The sequence below is a fragment of the Astyanax mexicanus genome, chromosome 13 (assembly GCF_023375975.1).
Source record: "Astyanax mexicanus isolate ESR-SI-001 chromosome 13, AstMex3_surface, whole genome shotgun sequence".
Classification (NCBI taxonomy): Eukaryota; Metazoa; Chordata; class Actinopteri; order Characiformes; family Acestrorhamphidae; genus Astyanax; species Astyanax mexicanus.
In genome coordinates, this window is record NC_064420.1 from 32,311,894 (window position 1) to 32,339,503 (window position 27,610).

The following is a 27,610-nucleotide window of genomic DNA, read 5'->3' on the forward strand; positions in this document are numbered from 1 at the left end:
CCATATAAAAATATTGTCATTAAGAGCTTTTATTTGCAGAAACTGAAAATGGCAAAAATATTAAAAAGATGCAGAGCTTTTAGACCTCAAATAATGCAAAGAAAACACGTTTATATTCATTAAGTTTTAGGAGCTCAGAAATCAATATTTGTTTTTTAGTTTTCAGTCTTGCCATGTTCTCCGCCACCAGTCTTACACTGCTTTTTATGCCACTTCTAGTGCTAATATTTAAGCAATTCATCTTGGATTAATGACTTGTGATCATCCATCTTCCTCTTGATTATATTCCAGAGGTTTTCATTTGGATAAAATCAACGAAACTCATAATTGTTAAGTAGTCTCTTTTTTTCCAGAGCTGTATGCACTAGTGCATCTAAAAAAATAGAATATCATTGAAAAGTTACTTCATTTTGGTAATTCAGTTGAAATTGTGAAACTCATATATAGAGGTAGTACACACAGATTTGGCTTACAGCCAGCAAAAAAATTAGTGTCTTAGAAAATGTGAATATTATTTAAGACCAATTGGAACTTTTTCAGTATGGGCAGTGTGCCAAATCCTGCTGGAAAATGAAATCTGAAGCCATTAAAGTTTTTTTTTCCTGTTTCTGGTCAATGTAGTATTTCTACTGAAGCATCTCTGAAAGCTTGACACAGAGGGAAATAACAGGAGTGTGAGGCAAAGTATGGTGTTATCATATCAAACTTTTGCAGCAAATAGCACAAACTTAATTTCTTTAACTCTGCTAATTTTCCCTCCAGAATAAATGCCATCACCTTAATTCTAATCATAAATAAGAGGGTTCTCATATATCTTTCTCCCTTTATTAAAAAAAAAACAAAAAAAACACACATTTCAATTTTTAAGAGTTACCCATTTTATTCAAATGGCTCTTTCATTCACTGTATTCAAAGCAGTTACGTCAAATGTGCAACAACTGGGATATCATTTGGCATTACAATAAAATATTGAACATTTGACACAGTAGATTAAATTGAATCATTAAATTTGACTCATACATTTGGCATTATTTTATACATTAAGTGTAAAAAAAAAACAATTTTAAAAATGACAAGTTACAATCAATCAGTTCCTGAGTCAATATCTGTGACCGATCTTTTAAAGCTCCCCATTTTTTGACAGGACCTCATCACAGGCAAAGTAATCCTTCAGCGGAGCGAAGAGATGTCTGATGACTGGAACACTCCAGGATTTACCCAACACCTTCTGCCTCTGCAAACGGCCCATGTTCTTTACGTCAGTATAATGCTTGGGAAATCCAAAGATCCTGAAACAAGCAAAAAAGATTATTAGACCACCGTGTTCTATTAAAATACATAGTTGGAATGAGATTAAAGTAGACTGAAGGAAATTACTTACTTCTCCATTTCTGTGATCCATATGCCATCATCTTTTCCATTTGAAGTGATGGGGAAATCCCTGTCGTTGGCCCCTTGCTTAAGGGAGTTTGTGCGTGTGGTGATGGTCCGTATTTTGACATACTTAAATTTAAATTACAAATGAAAACAAGGAGAGAGAGCAAATTACTTTTATTGAAAGGAAATCATTTTATGAAAATATATTTCAAATAATATAATCAATAAATTACCTTGGCAGTGCGCCCAGGTTCCAAGCATTCCTGGAGAGTGAGCTTGTCTTTCTGAGAGGCAGTAATTGGTCTGGAGATAAATAAAACAGCATATTTAATACTCCTAAAATGCCCAAGCAACTCCACTCACCTTGTTAAGTATGTGAAAACACTATTTACCTTGACAGCAGACTAAAGGCAAATTGTTGAGCTCATTCACAAAAACGTGAAAGGTTTTGAAGGACTTAGTCTCTATTCAATACACCCAAAACCAACAGTGAAGTACTCGCCTGTTCATTCCTGGGATGTTCCCCCAGAAGTACCGGGCTCTGTGAGCTGGGCTCACTTTAACAGCGTCAACAAGGACTGGGTTACACTGTAAAAAGCACAAGCACACAAAATCAAGGAGACTGTTGGTTCAACCATAACATTTCCAATAATTCAGTTGTTTTAGTCTGGTGCCAAAATTTCAGCTCAAGAAGTCTCACCTCTAGGAAACGGCAGATATCTAGTTTGTCTCTGGTGTTCATGAACACAACGTTCTCAAACAGCCAGAAGAAAGGCCGTGGGTCATCCTCCTTCGGCTTCATCATGTTCAGCAGTCGATAGTAGTCGAAGAAAAGCCTTCCTGTACCCTCTGCAAGGAGCAAAGGATTAAAAAAAGAAAAAAGTGAAAGTTAGAAGTTAAAAATGTAACTGCTTTTAGTACAAATTGTAAAGTATGGTACTGGTATGTAAAATAAGGGTCCAGCTGCTAATTAAATAATGGGACACTGAAAAGCTTAGCTTTAAGAGAACTTACCAAATCGAAAATAACAAATATCTATTTATAGCATAATTTAATAATTTTGACAGCTATTTAAAAGAAATTCATTATAAATGCATCATGTCTGTTAAATCATAAATGTTTAGTTTTTTTTTTATCACAGAATTTATTTAATCTCTGACACTTACATATACATTTCTCACATTGTAAACTAACCAGATTGAAGTATGAAGAAACTGAAAGGAATTCATATGTATGCTGATATAAACTCATCTACACTGTTGTGAAAAATAAACAAGTTAATCTAATTTATTTTTAATTGTCTGACAGGACCGGACACACTCACACTTATTTAAAATGGAAAGCTTGTCTTTTAAATAAGTAGAACAGCATTTTAGCATATGATTTACCCCCAGGTTTGTTTCAATTAGCCCTAACTCGTGAGTCAGTTATAACATGCTTGTGCTCACAGTTTTTAGCTGTATTGTTCACAAACAGTATGCAGCAGAAAACTGTTTTGTCTTCATCGGTAGCAGAGATGTGCAGGTTCCTTGAGTATTATTGTTTTATATTTGATTATTCTCATATTATTTATCTTGCTATGTAGCAATTGGGTTATATCTCAGTCTCAAACAAACAAAGAGGCCAGTATGATTACATTATTAGGTAAAGATATGGCAAATTTATAAAATCACAGGTCTAATTAACCCTGTAAAGTGCCTTACCGAACAAGCCTTTCCGGGCAGGGTTTACAATCGACAAGTCGTTGCACGGACTTCCTCCAATGAGAAGATCAAATGGACCCCACTCATCAATCTGAACAAGGCAATTTGCATGATTTTGAGAAAAGTGTGATATTATTGGAATGGAAAATATTATATTAGTGCAAAAAAAGGTTACTGGTCAACCAATCATCCTAATCAACATTTCACTTCCTCAAAATTATTTCATTTACTAAAGAAAAGATGTTATAAATATTAATAGACCAAAAAAGACAAGGATGTAACAAAGCGAAGTAGCAAATAAGTGAACGTACGTGCTGTTTAGTGATCCTTCGGACATCATCCACTTGAGTGATTTTTCCTTCATGGTTGACGATGGAGACAGCGATGGATTCATCATCTACTTCTGATGCTACATACTTTTCCACTTTAAAGCCCAGATCCCTCAGTACTAGATATCCTAAAACCAGACAGACATAGTTTGTCAACATTAAAAAAAAACAACTAAAATCTAAATCAAATGATATACACTTTAGTTTTTTTTTTTTAAACCAAAATGAAACATTTGGCTATAGATTTTTTTAAAAACATTTTTATAATTACTTAAATTAATTATTTTTAATATAATACATATATTTGTCTTGCTTTAAAAAAAAAAGATGATTACAGAGTGTCAAGTCAAATCCATACAAATCATAACTCCTCTCTCTTATTTTGCCATTTTCGGCTGAATCATAGCACCATTCAATAGCTCACCTGTGGAAATACCATCAAATAATGAGAGGACCCTGATTGGACGACGGAGGTTAGCAGGGATCGATGGGTAAACGCGATGTGGCTCCTGTGGAGGAGAGAGGACTGAGGTCAGTGAAAACAGATAAGGAGTCAACTTGTTCAGCTTTTGAGCCATTTGAGTAGACCTAGTCTTTCTCCTTTTTTTATGTACGGTACAAAATAATACAGGTATAACTGATAAACTGTGACTATAATAAAAAATATAAGTGGCTGTAAATAGCTGTATTTAATGTCTGGGTCTTTCGCCAAAACCTTACTGAACCAAGTGGCAAGAAAACCAGCACTTACGAAGGCCATGGCACTGTCGTTAGCAAAGAAACTCTGGACACGGATACTCCAGTCATTTCTAGGTTTTAAAGCTCCAGAGCTGCTCTCTGGTGCACACAGGTAACAGATCCACGGGTCCAAGTCCTTCAGCTTGTTAAACGTTCCTTTACCCACCAGGATATCCACACAATCTAGACAAAAGGAGCTGTATACAGGAGACAAAACAAAGTTCAGTTAATTCATTTTGCTGTTTGGGGGGAAATCCCTGGCTACTGCCTTATAGTTTATGCAATGTCTTTACAAGAAAAGCTAAAAAGGTCACCAACTGATTTAACTATGCAAATAGGTAAAAGCCTCCCATTGAAGAATTACTGCATGGGTGATTAACCCTAACTGATGTAGTGAGTAGCTTTTCATTTGTTAGACAATAATGTGGAAACAAATTCTGTGGTCGTGGAAAAGAAAAGATGTTAATTTGTTTTAAAAATGTCAAATTATTGGCATGCACTAAACAGAGAAAACTTGATGAGATTGTTGAAACTTTCAAAATCAGGTTAAGAACTGTCCAACACACTATTAAACAGTGGAAAGACAGTGGGGGAAAAAAAGAATTTGAATAATCGTGATCAACAAATCACTGAAACGCTTGGTAAAATCAAATAGTTTAATAGTGAAAGTAAGAGCATTTCCACATGTACAATGTGAAGGAATTCAAAAGATTGGGACTAAACAGCTGTGTAGCCTTAAGAAAAACACTCATCAGTGAGGCTAACCAGCATAAAACATCTTAAAAGTGCTAAGGAGCATAAAGATTGGACTCTGAACAATGAAAAAAGGTCATGTGATCTGATGAGTCCAGATGTACATCAGAGATAGAAGAGAGGCGGCTGAAGTGATGCACCAATCATGCCTAGTGCCTACTGTACAAGCCTGTGTGGGCGGCGCTGTGATCTGGGGTTGATGCTGCAGGTGGTCAGGTCTACATTTAGGTTCAGCAACAGTATGTGCTGAAAGAATGAGGTCAGCTGACGACCTGAATATACTGAATATAGACCAGGTTTTTCAATCAATGGATTTTTTTCTTCCCTGATGGCACGGCCATATTCCAAGATGACACTGCCAGGATTCATGGGGCTGGAATTGTGAAAGAGTGATTCAGAGAGCATGAGATCATCATTTTCCAGACCTTAACCTCATTGAGAACATTTGGGTTGTGCTGAAGAAGACTGGTGATCTTTTTTGGAGTCTAAACTAAGATGATGAAGCTCCGCTGTCATAGTTGCACACGCAATCTCCAAACTATAATAATTTTGTGTGACTGCCTAATGCACCAAAGATCGAAATCAGACAGCAAGCCAGAAAATGCTTTTTTTCCATTTTAAACTCACCGACAGCAGCTATGATGTCCACACAGAATTACTTCCAATCCAGCACAGCAAACAGTGCAGTACGACTGGTAGCCATCATCATCATACCGATACAGCGTCTCTGTGAAATTGTTCTATACAAGACAGACACACACAGACGCACAATATGGGGCATATGTATTTAGGACCATAAGTATTTTCACAGTAACAAATTTGGTAATTTCTTATTTTGTACACCAATTACATGGAATTAAAGTTAAGCAATCAAAATGTGTGACTTACGGCTTTAATTCAATTTGTTTCCACAAGGTTAAAAAAAACAACTGGACAAACTGTGTGTTTTAATAATGATTCTTAATTTTAGGAAGTAGGGGTGTACCATATTGCATCTTACACAATAATATCGCCAACATTGTTGAATATCATGAACGATATCACACCCTGAAATATGGTGCCATATCACCCACCCCTAATTATCACATCAGGGTACTACTTTTTTGGATATATATATATATATAGATATTTCGAGTGCATTATTAGAATCATGACATTCTGGATCATTGACAAATCAAATCATTCTGTTACAAATCTGAAAAAAAAAAAAAAAAATATATATATATATATATATATATATATATATATATATATATATATATATATATATATATATATATATATATATATATATAAGATAGGGGTGTGTAGTATTATATCATATGCAATAATAAATAAAATTTTGTTGCAGTGGTGTATTCTTAAAAGATTTTTTTTTTTCAATTCAGTGTTTTGTCATATCGCCAAGACAAAAATGCAAAAATGCATGTTCTTATTCTTATTGATTGGGATACTGCATAACACCACACTGATGCACTCTTACATCAAACACTTTCCCCTATTCTAAACTTTACGTTAGCATCCAGCTTGTGTAAAGTAGTGATGATTCCCTTATCTGATGGCACCAGTGGCTGGTGACTGGAAACATCTGGCATTATGGATGCAAAATTGTCTAGTTACAACATTTGATTGAATTAAAGCTCAAGCTCCTCAGTCCTCGATCCCATGTTAGTGAGTATAAAAATAATTAATTCACAGAAAACTTCACAAAAAGAGACAGAAACCATAAAAACCTGTTTAAAAATATCTCTAATCAAATTCAGTGATGTACAACACAACACATTAATATACCATATCGGCACTGCACTGTCCTGTCTTTTAAATTGTCTCGTCTTTTGTATTTATTGTTATTTAGTGTTATAGTTTTATGTTGCACTGTCGTCACTCCTGCACTTTATGTTGTCTATTGCTTGTTGTTCCATGTTGCACCATGGTTCCGGAGGAACGTAATTTCATTACACTGTGTACCTGTACTCAGATTTAATGACAATAAAAGCCTCTTGACTTGACTCTTGACTTAACAAAATTCCAGAAGGAGCATAGTAAAAACACATTTAATAAATGTTCATATCAAGATGTAGTTTACCTTGCAATTCAAACACAGACTCCCTTCAAACAGTGGATGCAAGACCTCAACATGTCCAGTCCCACACGAAAGGCAGAAATCTTGGAGGACAGAAAAACAAGTTAGTAAATTCAACAAACTGAAAGAGTTAGAATGCACTGGGAAAGATGCAGTAGTATGTTATAATATAGTAGTATAAAAATAATATTTCTCACCTTCAATATTCCTCCCTTCAACCAACACCTTGTGTACCATTTCATCTGTAAAAAAACAAGAAAGAATATTTTTTCAGGAACAATATGAATAAAATAGACATCTTAAAAATCATCTACTTGACTATTGTAAGTTACTTGACTATTGTAAGTCGCTTTGGACAAAAGCGTCTGCCAAATGTAATGTAATGTAATGTAAAAAAATACTTTAGATTAAAAAAAAGATTAGGTTACAAAGACAGCAGTAATGATATACGTACGTCTGCTATATTCTTTATTTTTCTGTTCTCTGAGGTATAGGTTCTTGTTTTGGTCTTTGTTCTGATCCTTGTATTTGGGGACATATTTTTGCTTTTTGGGAGCAGACCGACGGTCAGGTAGAGGCAACTTCACAGAGCGTGCAGTGTGTGAAGAATGCTCCTTCCAACGCAACTTTTTGCTAACTTCTTTATCCCTCAGGTCTAACCAGCCATTCTGCAGGTCCACAGATTTGGATATGTTCTCCAAACAGACGGACACCTCTTTCAAGCTGAACAAATACCGAGATTTCCAGCAACGCTGAGTTTTTCTCACACGTGTCTCTGCTTTGGCTTTTTTTGAGCTCCAACTGAAAGACTTCCTGCACTCTGAAAAATAAGGAAGCAAAGGACAGACGTTAGACAAACAGATTTACATAGTTTAATGTTTTGTTAAAAACAATTTAAAACAAAGTACAGAAAGTACCGTTTTCTAATGAAGCCATAGCGTTATATTTTGCTCGTGGTTTAAACGCATTTGGGCCTGCAGGTTTAAAGCCTCCGAAAGCCCAGTCCAGCAGGACACAGAGTAGTTCAGTGTCAGAGTCCGAATCAAGAGAAAAGACTGTTCCACTGCGGTTGGCAGCCACCTGCATTAAGACAGTAATTATAATTATATTATCAAATGTAGATATGAAACAACATGATTTAGAAGGCCTCCGCAAACAGCTCTGGAAAATGACGACACACAAGAGTCAGTTTCTGAATCAGTTTATGTTTGAGTAAAATAAATATTGTCATCAAGAATATTTATTTGCATGAGAAAAATGAGAAATGGCTGAAACAACAAAAAAGATGCAGAGCTTTCAGACCTCGAATAATGCAAATAAAACAAGTTTAGATTCATAAAGTTTAAAGAGTTCACTAATCAATATTTGGTGGAATAACCCTGGTTTTTAATCACAGTTTTCATGCATCTTGGCATGTTCTCCTCCACCAGTCTTACACACTGCTTTTGGATCAATTTATGCCACTCTTGGTGCAAAAATTCAAGCAGTTCAGCTTGGTTTGATGGCTTGTGATCATCCATCTTCCTCTTGATTATATTCCAGAGGTTTTCAATTAGGTAAAAATCAAGTCATTTTTTTTAAATGGTCTCATATTTTTTTCCAGAGCTGTAAATAGCAAATGTGAAAGATGCAGAAAACCACAGTTCAGACCAAAAGAGGTGGTCTGGGCCCAATCAACTGGACTAAAGTCTGCTCCGTTTGCTTTCGGATAGGTTGGACTTTTCGACCAATTACAGGAAGTTAAGACAAATGGTTTACACAGCTCCACTACTTTTTATTTGCATAGCTTTTAAAACAAAGAGCGACAAAAGAGGGATTCCAGTGCAATAACCGATTCCTGCGCAGGGTCAACATGTTAAATCTTACCTGCAGAGAATGGAAGACGGCCTCCTTGTATGTAGTCACAGTAGCAAAGGAATTAGTGCAGAAGCACTGTGAAAATGCAGAGTACGGCCGGAGACTTTCCGCTTGGGTCTGCAACGATAGCACAGGAAACATGTGAAAAATCAGCAAGCAGCTTGAATATTTTAGTAAAGAATGCATAGATTGTTTATTTTCTTACCTTGGAGACCATGCTATCCCCAAACCGCACAATCTTACACACGCCTTTCTTCTTTGTAGTCCACTCCTGCACCAGACCAGGCCACATAGTTAAGCCATCAATCTGCGCCCACACCATCTCCCCTGGAGCAAACCCCTCTCCGACCTACAGGGGGACAAAAGGCAGGGTAGATCAGTATGGAATCCAGGGCTGACAATATGGCAAAGATAAATATCACAAAATATTTCTGATTTTAGACTTGATAAAACACAGTGGACCAACACCAGCAGATGACATGTTTCTCCAAACGATGATCACTGATAATCAGTAAATTTATAATTTCATTTGTAAATGAAGAGAGCAGAGTCTGGAGGAAGAGTGAAGAGACACACAGTTCAAACTGCTTGAGGTCTAGTGTGAAGTTTTCACAATCAGTGATGGTTTGGAGAGACATGTCATCTGCTGGTGTTGATCCACTTTGACCCAATTTTTCATTGGGTATGAGCCATAATCATTAACAATGAAAGAAATAAACACCTAAAATAGATCATTCTGCATGTACTACATCTATATAATATACAAGTTTCACATTTTGAACTAAATTACTGAAATAAAGTAACTTTTCAATGACATTCTAATTTTTTTAAAAATACAGTTTACGGAAAACAACAATAAGACTTCTGGGTACCTGGAACAAGCTTTCCATTTCCTCTTTGACAGATGTTGAGGTGATATCTTCCACCAAGGTGCGAACTGGCTAAGAACATACAAATTGACTCACTGCATTTTAGTGTTTCATTGCAGAAATGCCCTTTTCAATGTATTTGAAAAGAAAATTGAACCAATAGATACCTCTGGATTATCAATCCACATTACATCATCATCAGTTTCATCAGAATCATTCTCAGCTTCATCATCAGAAGAATCATCATCATCATCATCGTCATCATCATCACTCTGATCCTCATCAGTTTCATCATCAATTATTATCGGATCTGAAACAAGTGGCTTTCCTGTAAAAAAAAAAAAAAGAGAAAAAAAAAAACAAAGATTTAAAGAGGCGCGTCAATGAGAAATATTTTTTGGCTAATGTAATCATTTTACTGTACCTTTTTTTCCCCATCTTGCTTGTCTAGCTGTGCTCAGGGTAGTGATGTTTGTAATCATGACTTCATCATCATCTCTCAAGTCAATAACATCTGAAAATTAAAGTGTTAGATTAAGTCAAAAAGCCAAAAAAATGATTATTAGAATAAAGTGATTATTCCTTTTTTTCCCCTAATAGGCACCAAAGAATAGGTTTAACTGTAAACAAAACAAGCATGAAAATGTTAAGCTTGGGCTTAAAAAAATATGCTGGTTTATGATGTTCTGTTTCTCAATACAATTTAGGCATTTAATTAAATACATAATGCATTTTATGTTTATTTGTGTTGTTTTTTACTAATATTTGGATGTTTTTGGATAATCTGAAACAGAGTGACAACCATACTAATAAATAAGAAACAAGAAATCATGAAGGGGAAAATACTTCACTTCTTCACACCAATGTATTATATTTTAAGAAAATAAATACACACAGTGATCTATATTCAAATCATCAGAAACTTTAGTTATATCATAGCAAACTTGCTACATACTCTCCAATTCCAAGGCATATTATAGGCATATTACCCAGCCCGCATAAAAATAATAGGATGATAATCACCTGGTGTCTCTGGTGTGAGAGGGTGTGATGGGGCACTTTTATAGGAGCTGCTGTCAGTGGCATCTTCCTCATCACCATCATCATTGTCCTGCATCATTTCCTCAGAGACTTCCCTTTTTGGCAGAACTTCATCACCAACACTCTTAAACACCTGAGATAAACAAAGAATTTTCTTTTCTAAAACAACCTTCAGCTTCAGAATGTATGGCTAAATAACCATATATTTCTAAGATGAATAAGGTGCCTTAATACTTGATAAAGCTTTTCTATCTAAATATGCACTGCAGCATATGTGTAACAATGAGCCAGATCACAGGTTTATGATATTAATCAAACCAGATTCAAAATATAGCTAAGGGAAATAAAAACATAAGGTTATAATATCTCATCACAACAGATGACTGCAACATCTACAATGTTGTTTGTAGAAAAAGCACATAATATATTCACAATGAAGATTATATAATATACATTTACCCTTAGAACCCCATTGATGCAAATTGCGTCAAAAAGAGCAAATTTTTATACAGCTAAATTATTTCTGAATGCGTTAATGCACCAACATGATTCATACATTGTGACAAACAGGGAACCCTATTGTTTCTAAAAAATATCACTGACCTCATGCTGAACTAAAGTGTTTTTTGAGAAATCTAGAAACATATATAGCAAGAAAAATAAATCAAATAAATCAAAATCCTTATACTTTCAACTAATAAACACTCTAGTCTAACTATTACTGAAAAGAAAACTCTTGAGTGAATTAATTTAAAAGTCTGTACATTCAAAAATATGTAAAAAATGAATTAATAAAAGAGGCACTGGGTAAAATTTTCATCAAAACAAGATCAATTCCATGAAGATTTACAAATAAGCTGTCTCCTACCAAAAATGTATTGAAAAAAGTGAAAGGGGAACTGACAAAAACAGAGAAAAAAAAAACACCAAAGGGGTTCAAAGAGTTAAGTACACATCATGCAATGGTGATTATACATTGTGTAGATACTCACTTGTGCAAAAATGCTTTCCATTCTCAAGGTTACAGGCAGGGCCAAGAGTTTTAGGATCAGCTTTCGAAAAATGGAATTTGTTCCCATTATCCTCAGCTCCGCCTTCCAGTACTGCTCCACTGTTTGAGCTGTACAGTTTTCCCTCTCAGCAAACTGGTACTCCAAAAACTCATCCGTTAACAAGTTATCATCGTTTGCCCCAAACACGGTACCTAAATCAACTACAGATTTTCCAGTGACCTTCAGCTTTCCTTCTGCGCTTAATATGAGAGCCACTGTTCTCAGGACAGAATCAGACAGTGGCAAACTTTTGACAATACTGAAAGAGACTGCCTTGTAGAAGGAGACTGCGCTCTTATAGAAGAGATCTAAGGGATCAGTCAGCTTGGCTGTATTCTGTCGAAGATACTCGGTCACCTGCACACCAAGCTTCACCTCTTCTCTTGGGAGATGTTTCATCCAGTCACCTTTGGGTTGCACATTTCTTCTCCCAAGGAACTGTTCCATGGCTTTAGGCTGCAAGTAGCTGGATGCGTAAAGCTGAACTAAGCCAAATGCATCTTGGAGGACTTTTCTCAAATCTTCGTCACGATCCCAGCTTTCTTGTAACTCGCAGAGAGGTTTTAGAGCGTGACTAAGAAACAAGAAGGTCAATTTTAGGCACTGATCATTGAGAAGGCCACAAACTTCCTTTACATTGTCAGTAGCATCTAGTGAATTGAAGTATTGCACTAAATCTGGCCAAAGTATGCTCACTTTATAGACTACTGTCCTCAAGAGCGAACAACTGGATGTCAAGGATGCAGTGAAGTTTGAGTCCTCCATACTGCTGAGTTGTTCCTTCAGAGAGGCAGGAAGGGAGGTAAAGTGTTGGTGAATGTTTTTGAGAAGGTCCTGGATTTGCTCGGACAGCTCCATCGTCATGATTCCACTGTGACAAACTCGTCCTGGGAGATCAGTGAGGCTACAAAGAAACACAGTAGCTGGATTCAGAGCTTGCAGGCTAGAAATAAGCTCTGCAGGGTCTGGATCATTGGAATAAAACACTGCCAGATTTGCTGCAGGGATTTTAAACTTCTTCAGTGTCTCCAATATGCAGGTAAACAAAGTAGCACTCGTCTTTTCTGTAGGCTGGATGACATCAAGCAGCCTGACTTGTCTCCTTCCAACTATTTGATCAAAATATCCTATAAGGATTACACTACCCGTCTCCCCTTCCAGTAGCTCCACTCCATTATACAGGTAAAGACAATAAGGATCATGAATGCAGGAGGTTGTTATATCACTGGGGTACGACCTGCCCAGCACTAGCTTGGCTGTGCTGTTTGAAACAGGTGAGTCGACACTGGCTGAGAATGCTGGCCAGTGTTTACTGATGAAACCCATTGTTGCCTGACTGCAGGAGAAGGAGTCCAAGGCTTCAAGAGTCTTTATCTCTGGTTTACCCTTCATCTGGCCTGGAAAATCTGTGTTCACAGCTTTGTGCACGCCTTCACGACAATCTGCCCTTTCATTTGCTGCAGAGAAATATAAAGAAAAGAAAAGAGTCAGTGGACGACTATTTAGTTTTATGGGATTTTTGAAAGCAATTTAAATTATTATAGAGTTTTGTGCATTACTAAAGCAATTTTCCTTCTAAAATACTAAGTACTAGAGGTATGCCATATTGTATTATTATATGCTACAATATTTTTTAATATTTTGATTGATATTATACCCAAAAATATTGTGCTATATTACAAAATCCTAATTATCACATCAGTGTATGTTTTGCTGGTTTTAGCTTAAGAAAAATTCACACTGTTGAATATAATTTAAGCATTTAGCTTAAATCATGAAACCATGAATCACTTAAAAATCATGAATATATAGCTCTGGAATATAATCAAGAGAAAGATGGGTGATCACAAGCCATAAAACCAAGTTGAACTGCTTAAATTTTTGAGCCAGAAGTGGCATAAAGTTATCCAAAAGCAGTGTGTAAAACTGGTGGAGGAGAACATGCCAAGATTCATGAAAATCTTGTTAAAAAACAAGGTTATTCCACCAAATTTTTATTTCTAAACTTGCATTATTTGCGGTCTGAAAGCTCTACATCTTTGTTATTTCTCATTTTCTGCAAATAAATGCTCTAAATTAGTTTTTTTTTATTTGGGAGAAACGTTGTCCCTAGTTTATAGAATTGAAAACAATGTTCATTTTACTCAAACATATACCTATAAATAGCAAAATCGGAGGAACTAATTGAAAAACTGAAGTGGTCTCTTAAATTTAAAGCTTAACACACAATAACAATAGCATCAGGGGTCAGTCCTCAGAAGAATTTTTAAACTAACGTTACACGTCCACATTCAGTACAGTAATTTATTTGATTCACTACATAAAAACAGCATAACAGTCCCTTAACCTCAGACAATAGCTCGAAGTCCTGATCTAAAAAGAGGAAACAGTGGGTGTTAGTGGAGCCTGTGCATATAACTAAAGAAAACTCTTGTTCTTAACAAATAAATACAGAGTTAAAGGGTTTTACCAGGCGTGTGAGAGAAGCGCTGTTCTCTGATTGGTTTCTACTAAAGTAAATTTATCTGGTCTGCGGTTTTCAGTCGTGGTTGTAAACACGCTGTTTTCTTACGTGCCTCTACTCCGTACCGCTAAAAGTTTACAGGGAGGAGCACATGGTCAGCCTCAGCCAATCAGCGGGAGGCATGCCAGGGACCCGGATGATAATAGAAAGCCATCGAGTCATTCTTTCACTCAATTCTTTTCACATTAATTTCTTTTGTATTTAAATAGCCACATATTTCAGTACAAATTGTTAGAGAATGGGAAAGTCAAAGAAATAAAAATGAGACGAAAAAAAGAAAAACAAAGCTTTACTTACACCAAAGTTAATATATCTAAAAATGAAAGATTGCAGTGCAAATAAAGAGAATACTTATGTTCAAACATTCTAATGTTAGGTATACTGTCATTATCTTTGCATTGTTGGATGTGGAGTAAAAAAATATATTAAGTAATAAACAATTTTGGATTACTTTAAACATAAAATTAACCTGGCATTGTTTTTACATAGAGCTGGAAATTTAATCAAATTAATTCGATTAATTTAATTATTTACTGTATTAATGCGATGTTCAAAATGGTATAGTTAAGATTGTACATCTTTACATATAAAAGCAGCCAGAAAGAATATCGCTTCTGTCTACACTTTCTCTTATATGAAATACAAGGAGGTTATGTTTTTAATGTTTTTTAATATAAAAGCAGCATGTTTGGTTGAAGGGGGTTGCTTAACTACTATTCATAAAATTAAACTAAGCTTTAAAAAAAATAAATGTAAAGCAAACAATAGCTTGAGAATCACTTTAAATTGTGCTGTCTGTTGACAAATAAAAACTGAAGTGTTCTGTATTATAAAGTATATCAAGATTAGATTTTTCTCTAGTTTAAACTTACAGCTAGCTTCAGCTAGCTAGAACACTTGCTTGGGAAATAATTCACAAACTGCGGACAGAGAACAGTTGCTTTTGTTTAGTTATGTGGCCTTAGATCTTTAGTATTTAGTGGTAATTAACTTTAACTACTAAGTATTTAAAGCTGATTAAATTAGTTAAAAAATAAAAAAAAATAGTTAGTTAGTTGATCAACATCTTATTTATAGTAACATGTCTCGTGCGTCTTGTAGTTCAGGGTAGGTTTGATTATTCTAGCTAAGCGATAGTAAAATACTCTACAGCCCGCAGATAAGTTTAAATGCCCTCCTCTCAGTTTGGCTACTAGCTACTCAGTTTCCGGTCCCGGCTGCTGAACAGTACCGCGCGCACACGCGTGTTTTTTACAATCTGAACCTTCTGCTGAAAAGTCTGTAGCTCACCTTACCTCGCGCACAGAAACACGTTTTCTTAAAAAGTGAATTTACTAACCCTGCTGTTGCCGGCAGTGAACTACTGCAACAAATACTGACTCGAAACAATAATAATAAACTCCGTAACTCACCACCGCGAACCCGCACGAGCAGCCCGGTAATTGTGTTTTTCACTGTAGCTCCGCCCCCTGCTCAGCCCGGGCTTCGTTATGATTGGTCAGATAAACGGAAGTGCTATAGAAAGCCGCGAGGCCGATTCAAAAACATCGTGTTTGCGAGAAGAACAAACACGAATTTCTCTATAAATTCGTGTTTTGTCTGTTCTTGTGTGAAAGTGGTCAAAATTTCGTCTTATGAATAAAAGACCGACGTAAATCTCTAGGTTAATAACCTGTGTAACATGTGGTTACTCTGTTCCAGCCCACAGTCCTGAACTAGTCTAACTTACCTCAAACAAAAGCGCAGCAATGAGACGTTTTGCATTGAAATGTGTTCATTAGAAAATGTACTGTTTTTTCAAGTTAAAACGCCTTGCTGATACCAGTAATAAAAATAGTGAACAAATCATTTTCTCACTGTTTTTTTAACTAGCCTCGCGTGCTACGTGACCTCGTTCAGGAAGGTTATGGCTGGACACGCTGACTGGCCATGTTGGTGTTGCGCCAAATCTGGCACCTCTGCCAACAGATGCATCCCTTATCAAAATCTGTCTGTCTATCACTACCTACCTACTTAGTAGCATTAAAAGTATGTTTAAATTAGGTAAAGGATACTAAAAGTACATTTTCAATTTAATATTTTTTTTAATGAAAATACACATTAAATATATAACTCAGCTAAGAAATTGAGACCAATTTCTCTGTATTTGCTATTTATAGGTATATGTTTGCTTAAAAGGAACATTGTGGTTTTATTCTATAAACTACGGACAACATTTCTTCCAAATTCCAAATAAAAATATTGTAATTAAGAGCATTTATTTGCAGAAAATGAGAAGTGGCTGAAATTAACAAAAAGGTGCAGAGCTTTCAGACCTCAAATAATGCAAATAATATTCATAAAGTTTTAAGAGTTCAGAAATCATTAATTGGTGGAATAACCTGCTTTTTAATCACAGGTTTCATGCATCTTGGCATGTTCTCCTCCACCAGTCTTACACACTGCTTTTGGATAACTTTATGCCACTCCTGGTTCAAAAATTCAAGCAGTTCAGCTTGGTATGATGGCTTGTGATCATCCATCTTCCTCTTGATTATATTCCAGAGGGTTTCAATTAGGTAAAATCAAAGAAACTCATCATTTTTAAGTGGTCTTTCATTATTTCCAGAGCTGTACTTTCTCTGTATTTCCATAAAATGTATTTAAGCAGTATGCTTTAAATTAAATGTTGTGTTGATAAAAAAAGTATATATATATAATATATATATATTTCTTGGCATTAAATACTGCTTAAAGTGCACTTTAGTGTTTAGTTTTTTTCCAGTAGCGTTGAGGTGTAGAAAATATGTGCATCAATACGCAAAAAAGTACATTCTTCATACTTCAAGTGTATTAAAAATGATGTTTAAAAAAACAAATACATAAATCTACAAAAAGTTTGCAGAAGTTATACGAAAAAAGCACTGAAAAGCACAATCGAATGTTTTTATGTTGTATTTATAGCTTAATTACAGTTAAAATACACTTAAGCTGCCATAAGTTGCTCCACAATAGTACATTTAGTATGTATTTAAATAAGTATTAATTTTAATGTTGAAAGTATGTACTTTTTCATGTTAAGTTTACTTAATTTCACTTTTTTTACAATGGCTGTAGGGGAGAGTGGGGTGTATTTTAACTTAAAGTGATTTTAAAGAAAGGCCATGACAGTAAAGCATCCAACTAAAATATGTAAATATATTTCATAATGTGGTGCATCCCTAGGAACAATCACTCTGGATCAGAAATATTGTATTTAAGAAATATAGCTTTCTGAAAAAAAAGTCTTGTCTTGTGAAACAAATTGCCCCGGTGCAATTTGCCATTAATTATTAAAGTAAAACAGCATATTTTGATCTTAGAAACTGTGATGCTACACTCTAAAACAGAGTTACAATATTAGTACTTTTTTGTACTCAAAGGTACACTCTTCATAATTGTACCCTTAAAGGTACAATATTGGTCTTTACAGGGTCAGATTTGTTCCCTCTGAAGTACAAAGTCATTCCTAACAGCAATAAGTACAGATTTGTACCATTTAACCAACCAAAAGGTACATTCAGTATTCTGTATCACTGTACTAATAAACAATATATATTTTAATTGCACATTTTTATTTGAAAGCCAGACAATTTTGGATCATGAAATTCTTGGCACATATTTAGTTGATGATAATGTTTATAATCTTTATAATCTTTACTGGCACAAAAAACATGGGTACAAAAAAGGACTTTCACTGAAAGGTACTTTGTTGTACCTCAATATAAGGTACAGCCCCAGCGACAAGCTTTGTACTCTTTTAAGTACAAATCTGTACTTACTTTTCTTAGTGTGTATATAATAGCTAGACAAATTTAGCACAAAATGACCAGTTTAAGGTATATTTAAAGTTATTTTACTACATCAAATGCCACTTTTCTACAAGCCTATTATGCCACATGAGCACATCTCAGCTCTTTATATGCTAATCAAATGCTTGATTGGCAAGTCTAGTTTTTTTATATACAGGCCTTATTTCTTTTCCATCTATCTTTTTCTCCTCCATGTATCGTTTTAATGACATCCTGCATATGTGCATCTGCCTCGGCAGATTTTAGTGCTAAAACATAATTTTGGAAAAAATGCATCATGCAGCAGTTTTGATTTAACATCAAACTAGATGTATAGACTCATAGTGTAGCTTACCAATGCATTAAAACATGTGTAAAATGTTTTTCAACTTTTCTATAACTGTTCAGACACAATCTTGACCATAAATATTTATTTATTTTTAAGTTTAATGTGCTCACTCTATCTATATGACAATTAGACACCAAACAAACGTGTGACTTTTGGCTCATTCCCAGCTGACAGATAATGTTATGGGTTCCAGGAAGGTTTTCATGTAACATTACATCCAGGAATGTTCTGTAAATGTGACATGATAAAGGTTTGCATACCAACGTTATTAGAACGTTATTAGGAACATGCACACCAGTGGCCTGCTGGAGGTCATTTTGCAAGGCCTTGGCAGTGTTTCTCCTCACACAAAGGAGCAGATATGCATCCTGCTTGGATTGATGCCCTTCTACGGACCTGTCCTGCTCTCCTTGTGTAACGGCCTGTACCCCGTTATCTTATCAATGCTAAAAAAACTGTACTGGAAAAAAGCAAACCTCCTTGGGATCCGTATGGATGTGCCATCCTGTGAAAGAGCATGTTACACAAAATAAATGAATAAGTAAATAAAAAATAATACACAGTGTGGTACCCCACATATCATGCTATAGGTCTCTAGCTAACCTTCCAAACAGATTCATATTCACACATAATCTTTATGCCTTCCTATTAAATTAATCTGTGTGAAAGGTGCTTTACAGAGCAGCCCCTGGTCTCACTCATTAGTGGCCCGGAAACTAATATCTAAAAGTTGCTTTGGGATAATGTCTGTAGTGAAAAGCAAAGCAAAAAAAAAAGGTAGTAAAAATAAGAGTAAAGACTCGACACATCTCTACAGTTCTGATAATCTCTTCTTTATTGCTGTTCCACTAGTATCTTTTTAATAGTGTACATGTCTGCAGAGAGAAAACGCATATAAAAAAAGAGAGTACAAAAGTATAAAAATAAAGTCACAGAGTATTTTTTCCAAAAAACTTTACCAAATGGAATCTGTATAAAAGTACTGTTAATATATATACGTTTTCAGCATTAATGTGTTTGTGTTATCAAATAGCAAACAGATGACAAAGGTTTATGAATCATACAAAAAACAGCAACAATGTAAAATGTTAGGTTTATCAAAAATATCAAAAACAGCAAACTACAATATAAAGTCTACAGAAATGTTAAAAGTAGGCAGTACTTTGTACTATTTTTACATACACGTTTAGCTATAAGTAAAAACTTTAGAAGTATGTTCTTTAGGTAAAGAAAACAAATATATGAATGTCTAAAGCTACTATCGTATACAGCATATACTAAAACAAAGAAAACTCAGCATACTGTCTTAAAAGGGTTAATATCATTTTCAAGCTTTAAATCTAGAGAGAATCTAGACAGTAGTTTTTATCTGAAGTGTGGATATGATATGTATGTATCTGTGTGTTTCAGAGTAAAATTTCCGTTTTAGTTTTAAGCAAGCAACCTGAAGGCTGTATGTAGTCTGTCTGACAGTAAAGAATGTAAGTTTCAGATGTAAACTGTAAGTGTGCATCAAAAAAAAAAAAAAAACAGTGTCTGATTTTTAAAACAGTAAGAATGAATAGTAGACAACTACAAATCACCAGAATAAAGAAAATCAGGTCTTTCTTTTTCTTTTGAGAATTAGACCTTAGTCATTTTTAGTGAAACCATTTACAAAATACACTTTCCGTACAGGCATATAAGAAGATCCTAAAATCCAGCTGAAATGTAAACATGTTGAATCATGCTGATAAAAACAGTACACTAATGATGGCTACTTTAAGGTATAATATTTGCCAAGTGAAGTCACCTTGAATTGGGTGTAAATATCTAAATATTATTATTATAATATTATAATATTTAAAAACTTATTTATAGAACTGCATTAAGTCCTATTTTCACGTTACATTATTTATTTATTATTTTACAAATAATCCTTGACAAAACAAAATTCTTCACCATTGGAATAAGAACGTACATTCAGTAAAACGACTAATAGATAGTTAAATCATTTTATAATATTCCCTCAACAATATAACAAGCTTAAGATATTTGCGCCAGATTTAAGATCACTTCACTTGTCATATACACTGTTTGTGCTGGTTCACAAAAAAATATTTATAAAAAAAAGAGGTTAAAAATATACTCATGTTTTTGTCTCATGATATTAGTGATACTGCTATTTAAACAGAATAATGTTAATTTAAAAAATAGCAAGCATCTCAACAACTGAAATGAAACAGTTTTGAAAGGTTTTGACAATCACATTGTTACACACTTTTTTTGTGTGTGTATTTTCTCTCTTGTCAAACTATTCTTAAAAGTCATGAACTCAATCTGTGTTTTAAAGCAATTGAAATGTTATGGAATAAAAAGCATTTTGCATTCCTAAAGCTTGAATTCTTGTAAGAACATCTTTGCGAATGTTTGCAGATTTGTCGTGTGTACTCACAGTTTAGCACAACCTAGCTTGTTGCATTGATTCATTCATTTCAAGTATTTCCTCAAGAACAGACCTACAGTACAAGGACATTCAAAAGCTTGTTGAGGGACACACAATCCACACAGCTTCCCTTTTCTTTACACATAGAAAAACTTCCCAACAGTGTTTCGTTGGAATTAAACATAGTTCAAATTAAGGCTCAAAGTCAGCATGATCTGATCTTTGGCATGCCTAACTGTTTTGCTCAGATTGACCTGTTTTGATGGACACTGCTGACATTCTGGCAACTAAGTAAATGTTTTATTTGTGACAAAAAAGGGTACTTTAAATAAACTATACCTTAAAGGTATTTTCTGTTTTAGGAGCATTAAGTTTTCTCTTAGAAAATGGAAGAGGAACTGAAATATATTCTGATTCTACAAATAGAGAGAGAGGGAACTATGCAACAATCATTATGTATACCAGTCTATTTAATACTCAGACGTTTATATCTTCTTAGATTTAAAGAGTGGTCTTCACACTTCCCTGAAGACATTATATCAAACTTTTCTGGTATAAACCTAATAAAAGTGCAATTCTCATTTTGCACATCATCAAATGAAACATGATATTATTTGCCAATATGTTAGCTTTGCCCTTTAAGACAAGATCTTTAAGCAGTGGTTTTGATAATATACATATTAAAGGCAGCTTTAAGAAGAAGCAGAAGGTCCCTGAAAATACTGAAGTACTGAAGTGTAGGATCAAGTGTTGCCAGCTTTAAGTTTAAGTACACTTAAGTACAAATGGCAATGGCCTTAAACCTTTATAAGGGCTTTTGGTAATAAAAAGGAGAAAAAAAAAACACTTGAGACTCATTGGCTCAGAGCTACAGCACCGCCTGCTGGACAAAAGCCTACTTGAGCTGCTTTTAGATTGGGAGATGGAACAGTGACTGATCCAGCTACTGAACCTCATGCTGTTCATGGTATTGTGAGACCTGTGTGGTGCTCCGCGGCTGAGGGGGATGGTAAAGCAGTAAGACTTTGGGCTGAGTGGAGTGAGTGGATCCTTATTTGTGTGGTTATTCACAGGCAAAGTAGTCCTTCAGCGGAGCAAAGAGGTGCCGGATCACTGGCACACTCCAGGAGCGACCAAGAAGCTTCTGCCTGGCGCCGCGACCCATGTTGGACACATCTGTATAGTGGACAGGAAACCCAAAAATCCTAGAGGGAATGTTAAGAGTAAAATTCACAAATGCTGATGCTGTCAGTGTATATATACCTCTCTGTTTGCTGTCAGTCTGGTTGCCGAGTATTACACCTAGTTTTCTAGCTCTTCTACAACACGTTTCTTTTGTATTTCTGCCTTTTTGTTACCGACCCTTTTTTGTACTACTGATTTTTGTGTCTGCCCTGCCCAGTTAATTGTTTGTTTAGTTGCTAACCTTTTTCTTTTGCTGTTCTGAATTTCAGTGTATACCTCTGACTTGCTTCACTATTCTTAGTGATATGTTGTTTATTCTTGCTGCCCTATTGTTACTGACCTTGCACGTCCCTCATAACTCTTGTAAGCTTAACCCCTTTATTAATAAATGTTGTGTTGTGTATCTGCGTGTGTCTACACCATGTCTGGTCTGTGTGACACAGTTTTAATTTTTTTTGCCTTTGAAGATTTTCTAGCATACGCATAAGGTTTCTTAAGGTAAGGTTTAAAAGGGGATTTGCTCAATAGAAAGTAAAAAAATGAAAAATGATGCAAATGAACGGTGTGCTCCTTTTGTTGATGGTACAGTAAGTAAGCTTACTGTGCTGATGTACATATAAGTATGTATAATGAGTCAGTTTACAGGTGATTTAGTTTCTATAGGTGGTGTAAATATAAATAAAGCCAAGTTAATCCAACATGCCGCTCACCTTTCAAGCTCCGTGCACCACAGGATGTCCTCTTTGCCGTTCATGATAACAGGAAAGTGCTGGTCTTTACCCTGCTTGATGGAGTTGGAGCGTGTTGTGATGGTTCGAACTTTGCCAAACTTGAGATAAAAGATCACAAGGACTTAGTACACCAAGTACAATCTGAATAGTGAATAATTCAATGGCAAGTAACAGGATCCAGTAAGCAAACAGTGTAGGGTGCTTGAACGTTTCTACTGCAGTGGAAGTGTTGTGCTGAAATTTTTTTTTTTACCTTGGCAACACGGCCATGCTCCAAACAGTCCTGTAGCTCGAGTTTATCCATCCCAGAGGCGCAGAGAGGCCTGAATCACACAGAATTATCTTTTAACAGGTATGTATCACATACATGCTTTACACCAGTGCTAATGCAGGCTATAGAAAAGCATCAGCAGCTACATATTACATACAGCTCTGGAAAAAAAAGACTACTTAAAAATTATAAGTTTCTTTGACTTTACCAAATAAAAAACATCTGGAATATAATCAAGAGGATAAAGGATTATCACAAGCCATCAAACCAAGCTGAACTGCTTGAATTTTTGCACCAGGAGTGGCATAAAGTAATCCAAAAGCAGTGTGTAAGACTGGTGGAGGAGAACATGCCAAGATGCATGAAAACTGTGATTAAAAACCAGGGTTATTGCACCAATTAGTGATTTTTGATCTCTTAAAACTTTATGAATATGAGCTTGTTTTTTTTGCATTATTTTAGGTCTGAAAGCTCTGCATCTGTTTTGTTATTTCCGCCATTTCTAATTTTCTGCAAATAAATGCTCTAAATGACAATATTTTTATTTGGAATTTAAAATAAATTTTGTCTGTAGTTTATAGAATAAAACAACATTGTTCATTTCACTCAAACATATACCTATAAATAGCTGAATAAATAGAGAACCTGATGCTGAAACAGAAGTGGTCTCTTATTTTTATCTTACTAACAATCTCCCACCCCTAATCTGAGCTTTTGTCCTTAAAAACAAAATGGGATGTGCAGTAAATATACAGTACCTATTCATTCCTGGCATGTTGCCCCAGAAATATCTTGCTCTGTGAGCGGCTGAAACTTCAATGGCGTCAATCATTACTGGATTACACTGCAACAAACAAACAAACATAAGATATTAACTACAGAAACACAGCAGTGAAACCATGTTCTTGTGAAACATTCATCTGTCAAATGTCCTCAGCATTGTGCCTTTTATTTACAGTATCCACACAAATATTTACAATACTATATATTTTCAGTTACAGTGGCTCTAATCTAAATACATAACTCAATTATGAGTTTCTTTATTTACAGAAGTAAACTGTTACAGTAGGATATTTTAGGTAACAGTAGTCTATGTTGTGGTATTGCAGCTTAAAGTGATTTTAACTATAGAGGAGTCAACTGCAGATAAACTGCAGGTAGTATTCTAGTTTAACAGAATTTAGTTGTTTAAGAAGACAATACAGCACTTGCATTCACCTTTGCTACTTTTTCAGGATCAGAAAGCTAAGAATTTGACTTGTGTTTAAAAAAATAAAAGCTTATCAAAAGAAACTAACAAAACCACAAGCAATTCTAAAAAGCTAAGGCTCCATATCATAACTTCTCAGTTATTTGTGAATTTGTAGAACATGGTTCTCTTACACCAAGTCAAAGAGTCAGATTTATGCCTGGTTATTTAAAGCTTATTGTTAGGCCAATGTCTTTGTAGAAAAACCACAAACCTCAAGGAAGCGTGAGATGTCTCGTTTGTCATTGACGCCCATTGCAACCACGTTCTCAAACATCCAAAAGAAGGGTCGATCTTCTCCTTCCTTTGGCTTTGCTTCACTCAGCAGACGATAGAACTCAAAGAATAGACGGCCGGTCCCCTCTACACACGGGAGAAATAATGAGGGAAGATAAATGAGATACAGCTGGTAATGATTGAGTCATTTAAAATTATAGTTTAGCTTTGTCAGTAGAACCTGAAGGACTGAAAAACTGTAATTAACCCCTTAACAGGCCAGGATTTTTGTCAATTATATGCCTGACATTACATCACTAATTTTTTGAGGATTTCTACTCAAGCATTAAAGCTTTCATGTTTGATAAGAAACATTACTGGAAAGCATAATTGTAATTGCAATAGAAAATACATAAACATATTTAAGTAAATCTGCTAATGTCAATATATAATAAATAAAACCATAGAATTAGCTCTTTCTTGACCTTCATTTTAAAATCAATATTTTACTAAATACAAATCAGACAGTTCATGTCCTTCAAACCTTTAGTTTCTTTATGTTTGTCTAGTTTTTACGTCTATTTTCAAACCTGCAGAATTTGGGTTGATTCCTGCTACTGATCTGGAATTATTAAGTAGGAGCTTTCAAAGCCCTCAAGTTTTCAGAATGTAAATTAAAAAAAAAACCTGTGGCCTGTATACAGGACAAGGTATTTCAAGGGGTTAAAAAACAGGACCTCATATATGTTGTGTTCTGTGGAAAATACTTTAACTGTTTAATTAAAACACTGTTATAGAAATCAAAATAATCTGATTCTTCCATAAAAAAAACATGTAGAATAATTATAAAACAGTTTAATTAAAATGATGTGTAAACCCTAAACTTGAATCATATATAGATATTTAAAAAGCGTAAAATTTCAGTATCAGTATTTCTGTACAGCTGTCCTTACTTTTTTATTATTCGCAATGTTATCTTTGTAGAATTCTGGAATTGGTTGTATCTACCACTTAAAGAAGGATGTGACAGTAAAGAGAGGGGCATCAGGTTCTCTCACCATAAAGGCCCTTCCTGGCTGGGTTGACTATTGAGAGATCATTACAGGGGCTTCCACCAATCACCAAGTCAAATGGACCCCACTCAGCAATCTGTGGAAAACAACAGCACAACCTAGTGTTAATAAGTGCACAGCACATGCTCAACATCATCATCTCCACCTCATTTCAAACCGCTTCAAGAAAAGGAAATTTTTGTTTTTTAAAAGCAAAGTCTCAGTGAACTTTTATGCAATTTTTAAATGCTGTTTTTACTTTTTAATCACACCATCTGTGGCTGTGTGCCATTTTGTGGAATCGCATTTCATATTTACCCTGTTGATTAAAATCATCTTTAATAACCAAATGTCGGAAAGACCCCGCTCCAACTGCAGTTTTTTTTTTTCCAGCTGCTGTTTCTAAACAAAGTCAACACACCGACACCCTCTCCTTGATCATTCGGCTTGAAGCCAAAATGTTCCCACAGACCCACACCAAAGCTGTGGAATGTGGCTTTGAAATGAAGCCCAGTTGGACTCACTCTTTACAACTTTTCGGCTGCAATTCTGCAAACTTTTGGAAAACATTTAATAAGCTTTGAGTAACATCTTCATCTGTCACAGTCTACTCAGTGCACAGACTCAAGCCCCGCCTTCAACAGGGACGAGACACAGACGAGAGAGCACAACAGCAGGACAGCTAAAATACTTATTAAGTTAATATTTAGACATTTAATATGTTCATTTATCTATTTTTAGGCTTTTAAGCTATACAGTATTTGGGGATAACCCAGCCCCTTTTGAGAAAGTAATCTATGACATCATTAACATCACAACTTTTACACTGTTTTATTTTCAAAGCACTGAAAAGACTTGCTGCATGCTCAGCTATTAATAATGTTACTTTCATTGAATATTTCTCACAATTTATCTTAATTGTCTTAATATTTAGCCAAAGTAATTCTCAAGCTGTCCAACCAGCCACGGTAAAATATCACAGTAATTAATACAATTTAGAAAACAGTAACAGAAGAAAGTCCCCACAAGCAATTAAAAATGTACTATGCAACTATGGTTCAACTACATTTTCATCAAATTGTAGTCAATTTTAGTTAAAACTGCCCACAATGTCAATGTCCACCCTTTCATGCAGCATGCATGCTTTTTATGGTGACACAGTGGCAAGGAAAAACTCCCTTTAAGAGGAAGAAACCATGGAAGGAACCAAGACTCAGTCAGAGGAACCCATCCTACTCGGGTTGACCCGCTCAGTACAATCAAACAACAAACAAATAACAGAACAAAAACAGTACAGAGAATTAATGTGAACTATAGCTAATGTAACAGGCACTATTTATGAATATACAAATGTGATGGGCACATAATCTAGAGCTATGGCTAATGTCAGCGCAGGGTTGTAGAGCCAAGATACAACACAGTGGGCAGTGGAGAGCCAGGCTGGGGAAAAAAACTTTTTCTGGGTTGTTTTCTTGTTGTTGTCATTTTTTTAAATAATAAAAAAAATACACACACAAGCAGCACACAGTCTGTCCATGCCTGCGAGAGAGAGAGAGAGAGAGAGAGAGAGAGAGAGTGTATGCAGCTGGACCCATTCAGCCTCTTTTTAAGCTTTCTTTTTCTTAGCCCCCCATCCCACCCCCACCCCAGGCTCTGATCCAGCCCCCCCTCCCCCTTCTCCTCCTCTCTTCTGTCCCAGAACCTTTTCATCCCTCCCTTTCTGAACTCCCACCACAATCCAGCCTCCAGTGTACAAGCACAATGGGGTGAGTGGGTGAGCGAGCGAGTGAATCAGTGAACGAGCGAAAGGGTGGACGGTGGAGTGAAAGGGTGAACGAGTAAAGGAGGGATTTGTGATCGCTTTGTGCTCCGGCATTTAGACTCGAGCGAGCAGTGGGTATATGTGTGTGTGCATGTTTGATGGTGGGTACGAGGAAAAAAAGAGATTGAACCTGGAAACCAAACAAGAGAAGTAAGAATGAGGAGAAGGATTTAGA

General features: G+C 35.5%; 2 protein-coding genes across 7 annotated transcripts in view; both read right to left on the reverse strand.

Moving 5' to 3' along the window:
• Positions 1-854: 854 nt before the first annotated feature.
• dnmt3bb.3 (DNA (cytosine-5-)-methyltransferase beta, duplicate b.3) lies at positions 855-15,834 on the reverse strand. 5 transcript variants are annotated; one of them, XM_022677354.2, is made up of 22 exons: positions 15,739-15,834; positions 11,743-13,259; positions 10,733-10,883; positions 10,134-10,223; positions 9,877-10,037; positions 9,713-9,781; positions 9,046-9,189; positions 8,850-8,957; positions 7,901-8,063; positions 7,438-7,803; positions 7,181-7,225; positions 6,987-7,066; positions 5,528-5,640; positions 4,161-4,344; positions 3,834-3,918; positions 3,392-3,537; positions 3,081-3,171; positions 2,078-2,226; positions 1,880-1,965; positions 1,611-1,680; positions 1,382-1,503; positions 855-1,289 (listed from the first exon to the last, which is right to left on the reverse strand). In XM_022677354.2, exons 2-22 carry the CDS (start codon positions 13,192-13,194, stop codon positions 1,121-1,123), a joined length of 4,044 nt encoding a protein of 1,347 aa, XP_022533075.2. In that variant the 5' UTR covers positions 13,195-13,259; positions 15,739-15,834; the 3' UTR covers positions 855-1,120. The 5 variants fall into 5 exon arrangements, with proteins under 5 accessions (XP_022533075.2, XP_022533076.2, XP_049318905.1 ...); XM_022677355.2 differs by lacking the exon at positions 15,739-15,834 and adding an exon at positions 15,666-15,738; XM_049462948.1 differs by lacking the exon at positions 15,739-15,834 and adding an exon at positions 15,622-15,720.
• A 3,462-nt stretch (positions 15,835-19,296) lies between these two features.
• The window catches only part of dnmt3bb.1 (DNA (cytosine-5-)-methyltransferase 3 beta, duplicate b.1), a 64,827-nt gene continuing 56,513 nt past the window's right edge, over positions 19,297-27,610 (reverse strand). For both annotated transcript variants that reach the window (XM_007250004.4, XM_015605971.3), the window contains exons 18-23: positions 25,620-25,710; positions 24,560-24,708; positions 23,855-23,940; positions 23,079-23,148; positions 22,805-22,923; positions 19,297-22,114 (exon numbers count right to left, since the gene is read on the reverse strand). In XM_007250004.4, coding sequence (XP_007250066.2) covers positions 21,973-22,114; positions 22,805-22,923; positions 23,079-23,148; positions 23,855-23,940; positions 24,560-24,708; positions 25,620-25,710 — 657 coding nt within the window. In that variant the 3' untranslated portion in view covers positions 19,297-21,972. The remainder of the gene's footprint in view (positions 22,115-22,804; positions 22,924-23,078; positions 23,149-23,854; positions 23,941-24,559; positions 24,709-25,619; positions 25,711-27,610) is intronic.

Coding starts and splice junctions, on each gene's coding strand:
- dnmt3bb.3 (XM_022677354.2), bottom strand. CDS start 13,194: ATGAAGGGTAAACCAGAGATAAAGACTCTTGAAGCCTTGGACTCCTTC. Junction 10,224..10,732: donor TCTCACACCAGAGACACCAG/GTGATTATCATC, acceptor TTTAATTTTCAG/ATGTTATTGACTTGAGAGAT. Junction 2,227..3,080: donor TGCCCGGAAAGGCTTGTTCG/GTAAGGCACTTT, acceptor TGCTCCTTGCAG/AGGGTACAGGAAGGCTTTTC.